General features: G+C 60.8%; 1 protein-coding gene across 1 annotated transcript in view; it reads left to right on the top strand.

Moving 5' to 3' along the window:
- Positions 1–5,639, top strand: part of COL7A1 (collagen type VII alpha 1 chain) — a 29,391-nt gene extending 23,752 nt beyond the window's left edge. The window contains exons 93-112 of the mRNA XM_030458655.1: positions 28–72; positions 150–185; positions 319–354; positions 437–493; positions 863–934; positions 1,192–1,263; positions 1,357–1,392; positions 1,472–1,552; positions 1,638–1,691; positions 1,910–1,963; positions 2,035–2,097; positions 2,193–2,255; positions 2,505–2,621; positions 2,946–3,023; positions 3,104–3,157; positions 3,375–3,423; positions 4,165–4,248; positions 4,525–4,641; positions 5,299–5,478; positions 5,590–5,639. Of these exons, the coding sequence (XP_030314515.1) occupies positions 28–72; positions 150–185; positions 319–354; positions 437–493; positions 863–934; positions 1,192–1,263; positions 1,357–1,392; positions 1,472–1,552; positions 1,638–1,691; positions 1,910–1,963; positions 2,035–2,097; positions 2,193–2,255; positions 2,505–2,621; positions 2,946–3,023; positions 3,104–3,157; positions 3,375–3,423; positions 4,165–4,248; positions 4,525–4,641; positions 5,299–5,478; positions 5,590–5,639 (1,398 nt within the window). The remainder of the gene's footprint in view (positions 1–27; positions 73–149; positions 186–318; positions 355–436; positions 494–862; positions 935–1,191; positions 1,264–1,356; positions 1,393–1,471; positions 1,553–1,637; positions 1,692–1,909; positions 1,964–2,034; positions 2,098–2,192; positions 2,256–2,504; positions 2,622–2,945; positions 3,024–3,103; positions 3,158–3,374; positions 3,424–4,164; positions 4,249–4,524; positions 4,642–5,298; positions 5,479–5,589) is intronic.
- Positions 5,640–6,000: the final 361 nt, after the last annotated feature.

Raw genomic sequence — 6,000 nt, forward strand, 5'->3', positions numbered from 1 at the left:
CCTTTTCCCATCTCTTTCATCTCACAGGGTGAAGATGGGCGCCCAGGGCCAGAAGGAGATCGTGGTCCAGCGGTAAATAACCCCCCCTCTTCCCCAACTGCACCCCCAGTTGAGACCCTCCCTGACTACCCCTCTCCTCTCTCCCACAGGGTATGCCTGGGAACAGGGGGGAACGTGGGGACAAGGTAAAGTACCCTGGGGATTGGGGGCCCAGGAGGGGCAAACAATGCACCCCCAGGGACTGGGATCTCTGGGGAGGTGCTGCCCACTCCCCACCATGCATCCTTGCATCATCTCATCATCTCACTTTCTTCCCAGGGAGACACTGGGGCTCCAGGGCCCAAAGGAGACAAGGTGAGTCTTCAGGATGGGGGGCAGTGGGAGGGAGGGCATCAGCACTGGCCCTCTTGCTCACTCCCATCCTTTGGGTGTGCAGGGTGATACCGTGGTGCTGGAGGGGCCAGCTGGAGCACGAGGCAGCAAGGGTGAGCCGGTAAGAGACATCCCCAATGTCCGTGTCACTCTCTGCATCATCCCTCTTGTCCTGACAGGCAGGAGCTCTCCTGTGCATCTCCCTCCCCCAGGCTCTGTCTGCCCTGCTCCTGGCACAGGGCAGCTGCCAGCCCTATGGGGTTGACCCTGCACCTCCTCTCACAAGTCGCACAGGATAGCCCCTTCCAGAAGAACCAGGGGGGTTTATTGCTGCCAAGGAATCCTCCTTCATAGAGCATGTTGTCCCCTCTCCTTCTGCCACCCCATGGACCCCTGTGACTCTGCCCCAGGGAATCTGTCCTCCCAACCCCAAGGTACATCTGGGTGTCTCCTCGTCCCCTGACTCCTCCCTCTGTTTCCCCCTTTGCAGGGAGACCGTGGCCTAAAGGGCATGGAAGGGGAAAAAGGGGACAAGGGGGAGCAGGGCATGCCTGGAGAGAAGGTATGGAGCTGGGGGAACTTCTGTGGAGCTGGGGGGTGCTGAGGTAGACACCACAGGGGACTGCAGACAGGGTGATGGGCAGAGGCACCGGGGCAGGGTGGTATCCCTGTGTGCTGGTGCTTGTGGGCACCTTGGCACGGTGCTTGGCCACCCCAGCAAGGGGGGCTACTAGAGCTGGTCACCATGGCCATGCTGTGGCTGGGCCATGACCAGAGCTCTCCCTCCTGCCCTGTGCTGATCTGGGTTTCTGCTTGCAGGGGGCGAGGGGTGAGCAAGGCGAGAAGGGCTCCGTCGGCTTCCCTGGGGCACGCGGCCCCGGCGGGCAAAAGGTAAGGAGCTGGGCACCCCCGAGGGGGTGCTGATGGGCTGCTGGGGGCACCATCCCCTTTGTCTGCCCTAACTGATGCCTTTGCCTTCCCCAGGGAGAGGTTGGAGTGCCAGGAGAGCCCGGTGAGCCGGTGAGGAGCCACGTCTCTGTGCTACTGTCACCCATCATGGGGCAGGAGCAGACCCCTCATGCTCTGTGTTCTTCTGTAGGGCCAGCCTGGCCGTGATGGGATCCCCGGAGCCCGGGGAGAGAAAGGGGACCTGGGACCCCTGGGCATGAGAGGTCCTAAGGTGGGTTGGCACCTCTATCTGCCTGTGCTCTCCCAGCGAGGGCATCAGCTCAGCAGGGCTCTGACTCCCCTCCTCATACCCACAGGGTGACCGAGGCACGAAAGGCGCCTGTGGCCTCGATGGGGACAAGGGTGAGAAGGTGAGTGGGAGCCCATGGGGTGCCACAGGAGCCCTGATGGTGCCTCCAGGCTGTGGCCCTTTGTATCCCCTCTGCCAGCCAGAGGGAGCAAAGAGATGCTGAGGCTGGAACTCAGCCCCATGACAGGGGCACAGGGTCTCCTGCTCTGCCTGCAGCTTTGGGGTGAGCATTGAGGGGTGCAGGACTGACCACCCTGCCTCTCTCCTGTCTTGCTGTAGGGAGAGCCAGGGATCCCAGGGCGCTCAGGGCTGCCAGGGAGGAAGGGTGAGCCGGTAAGTACCGTGATGTTGCCAGGGACAGATGGAGTGGCTTGTGGCTGATGGATGTCTGCTTTGTCCCTCAGGGAGAGCTGGGTCTGTCAGGACCACCGGGCATCCCTGGGAAGGAGGGGCTCATGGGACCCAAGGTAGGTCAAGGCTGAGCCAGGAAAAGCCATGCTGGCACTTCAGCTGCCTGTCCCCTGCTGCCTGTCCCCTGCTGCCTGCCTCTTCCTCTTCACAGGGCGACCGGGGATTCGATGGGCAGCAGGGAGCCAAAGGAGACCAGGGGGAGAAGGGAGACCGGGTGAGCAGGCTGGAAAGGGACAGCATGCATTGCACTGCCTTGCTTTTATCAGGATCCAGACTTGGTCTGAAGCACATCAGAGCCTGATGTTCCCATGCAGCACTGCTCTAAATTATGATACTATAAATGACAACATATCTCTGCTCTTAGCAAAAAAGCACTGGTGCTGATGCTTCGGGCTTGCCCATGGCACCTGCACGGGGCCCAGAGGCTCTGACACCCCCAGCCTCACCCTCTGCTCTCCCACAGGGTGCCCCAGGAATTATTGGTGTCCCTGGTACCCGGGGCAGTGATGGTTCCCCTGGCCCTCCTGGGCCCCCAGGGAATGTTGGCCCTCGAGGTCCTGAGGGCATGCAGGGCCAGAAGGTGAGTCCCCTCCCTGGGTGTCCCTGTTCCCAGAGTGGGTGAGAGTCTGGGGACATCAAGAGCTGTGTTCCAGCTCTGTCCCTACCCTGCCAACTTGCTGGCTTTGGGGTCCTCCCTTGTGTCTCTCTGCCTAGCGGTTGGAGTCTGGGGGTTTGGAAAACCTCTTGTCCTAGGCTGGGCTGGGCCCCTCCCTGTCCCCATCCTCACCTGTGCAGGTGTTTGTGGAGTACAGGGATGGAGGAAGCAGCACATCCATGGCACTGGGGAGGGCAGAGAGGCTCTAGAGCTACCAGCCTGGCCCTTACCATGTGTTCTCCTTTTCAGGGGGAGAGAGGCCCCCCTGGACAGTCAGTGCTCGGGGCCCCTGGTGTGCCTGGCATCCCTGGTGAGAGAGGAGAGCAGGTGGGTGAGTGGGTCCCCGGCCATGGGTGGAAGAGCTGTAGCCAGGTCCACCTTCCCATCTTCCCTCTGCTTGTCCTTAGGGCAACCCTGGCACACAGGGGCTCCGTGGGGAAAAGGGGGAGCCAGGCATGACGGTAAGGAGATGAGAGGGATCCAGCATGTGCTCGGGGTATTTGGGTCACCAGGGTGGGATGAGGGGCTGGATCCATCCCACAGCCACTGATGGAGGGGCTTCCCCCACCTCTGGGCTCTGATCTGGCACTTGGGCCTGGAAAAAGGGTTTTTCCTCCCCTCTGACTGCACCATCCCCTGTTGTGATGTGGGTCCTTTGCTGCTCTGTGTGCCCGGCAGGAGGAGGAAATCCGTGCCTTTGTCAGGCAGGAGATGAGCCAGCACTGTGGTGAGTACCCTCACTGCACTGCCCCGGGCTGGGGGTCTGTCCCTTTCTGTCCCTCACCCCCTACCCCATCTCTCCACAGCCTGCGGTGGCCACTTCCCACGGCACCTGGATTCACGTGAGCACTCAGGTTGCAGCTCTCCCTTCCTACCCCCTTTACCCACACCAAAGGTGTCCCACCACCCATGTGTGCCACTGGTTCTGGGGGGAGTGCAGGGAGGGTAGAAGTGTCTGGGATACTCCCTCAGTCAAGGCTGGCATCCATATGGGACCATGCACAGGGAGGAGGGGAGGTTCATGGCAGAAGTGATGACACAGCAGGGATCCCCGGAGACAGCCAGCTTGGGATGATGACAATGGGGTCTGGATGCTGCCAGGGTCAAGAAGGGACCATGGGGACTGCACCCCATCCATACATGGGTGCTGGGGAATGGAGCAGGAGGGCCAGGGCTGCTGGAGGTTGTGGGTGGGCTGGAGGAGTGGGATAGATGTATGGTGATAAGGAGTGGTCTGGGATGAGGTGTGTGCTTTCTCTCCAAGGAGGCTGGGGGGCTCAGGCAAGGAGCAGCCTTCAGTCTGCCCAGGGAGGAGGAAGAATTGTCCGCCAAGAGAGGGAGCGTGGCCAAACAGGTGATGGAGAGCCCAGAGGACTCATAAAATCTGTCCTCCTGGGCACGTGTGCCTCTCCATCCCCATCCTGCTGGGCTCCTCCCTGATGCCTGCACTGTGTCCTTCCCCTCTCAGGGCTCTTCCCCACCCAGCCACTCCCTGCTGTAAGTGCTCAGGCTGTCCCTGTGCTCAAGTTGTTGCACACCGAGGAAGAGAAGGGTGAGTGCCATCCCTGTTCCTCTTTTCCCAGGTTGTGCCCCTGCCTTCTGTTCATGGGCACTCATACATCAGTGGCTGTGCTGCTGATCCCAGATGCATTTAATTAATGAGTGTGGAGAGGAGAGGGCAGCAGGGAGTGTGGGTGCGTGTGTGTGCAAGTGCAGATGTGCACAGGTGTGTGCAGTGTGTGCAGAGCCAGGGCCAGGGCTGGGAGATGCAGGATGTCAGGGATGGAGTGAAGGAAGGGGGCTGCTCACTCCTGTCACTGCCTCCCAGGGCAGGACAGGCGAGTCATGCTTGACACAGATGACCTTGAGTATGACAGCTTGTATGAGGAGGATGACTATGATGAGGTCCCGGAGATGGACAGCTCGGAGCAGCCCTCGATGGGTGGTGAGATTCCCTGTGCCTGTCTGGCACCAAGTATGGAGCCACTAGGGGTAATGGTGGGGTCTCCTAAGGCTTTGCTGGGGTGATGCCCTCACATCCTGCCTGGCAGCATGTCCCCACAGCCTCTGGCTAGTGGGATTTGGGATTTGAAGCCCTCCTGCTGGCATCCAGCACTGTACCACACGCACCATGCAACCTTGTGCTCTGTTCCCCCTTGCTGAAGCTGCCACCAGCAGCGATGAGGGGTTTGCTGGGCCACTGAGACCTGCTGCCCCTGGCAGGTTTTCTGTGCTCCTGGACATGATGCACAGGAGGGGATCCCAAAGCCCCCAGAAGAGCAGGGAATCCCCCGCAGGGGCATGCAAAATTTCTCCAATATCCTTCTAAGGAATGCTGGAACCATTGCATCCCCATGCCACCTGCATTTTGGCTTTTGTAGGGAGCTGCCCCTCGGCGAGGGTTTTCCCAGAGCAGCCTCTCCAGCCCTCACTGTTAGTGCTCAGACAGGGCACAAGATGTCCCCTCTTTCCAAACCCTTCCCTCGCTCAGCCAGGACCCGTTCCCTTCCCTCCTCCTCCTGCCAAGGGACTCCGGGCAGCCTCCCTCACCGGCGTGCTGCCTGCTCCTGCCTGTCCTCACCACCGCTGTCTGACCCCGCAGATGAGTTCTGCACCCTGCCTCTGGACGAGGGAGACTGCCAGCGCTACACGCTGCGGTGGTACTACAACCAAAGAGTCACCGAGTGCCGGCCCTTTGTCTACAGCGGCTGCCGAGGCAACCTCAACCGCTTCGACAGCAAGGAGGAGTGCGAGCTGCACTGCGGGCAGCGCCCGGGGGCAGGTGGGCACGGCGTGGTCCGGCACCATCCCTGCCCGGTGCCACGGTGCAGAGCCGGGGGGATGATGCTGGTCTCCCACCTCGGCTCTAATACTGCCTCGCTTCTCCCCGCAGATACCCGCGGTGCGGCTGGCAGCGATGCGGAGGGGCAGCCGAAGGCGTAGGTGCGGACGCTGTCCGGGCGGGCAGGGGGATGGCTGCTGCTCTGCCTGGGGTCGGGCTGCCCCGGGTGGCGGGGGGTCGAGTGCCCACCAGCCCCCATCAGGAACCTGGTGCTATCTCTAACGTGTATTTTTGCTGCTCATGGGTTTTTCCTTTCGTATCACTTTTATTACCCGTTAAGGTGAAATTTACATAAAATAGGAATCCACCCTGCTCTAAGGCTCTCAAGCCCTTTTCCCACCAAGAGGTTTCCTGGGCTGTTTCCAGTTTGATTTTTAACTTATTTGCTTCCAAAGGGGTGGCTCTTTGCCCTGTGGCCCCTCTCTAGCTGCCCAGGATTGGAGCTGGGACTTGGAGTGGCTG

The sequence above is a fragment of the Calypte anna genome, chromosome 12 (genome assembly GCF_003957555.1).
Source record: "Calypte anna isolate BGI_N300 chromosome 12, bCalAnn1_v1.p, whole genome shotgun sequence".
Classification (NCBI taxonomy): Eukaryota; Metazoa; Chordata; class Aves; order Apodiformes; family Trochilidae; genus Calypte; species Calypte anna.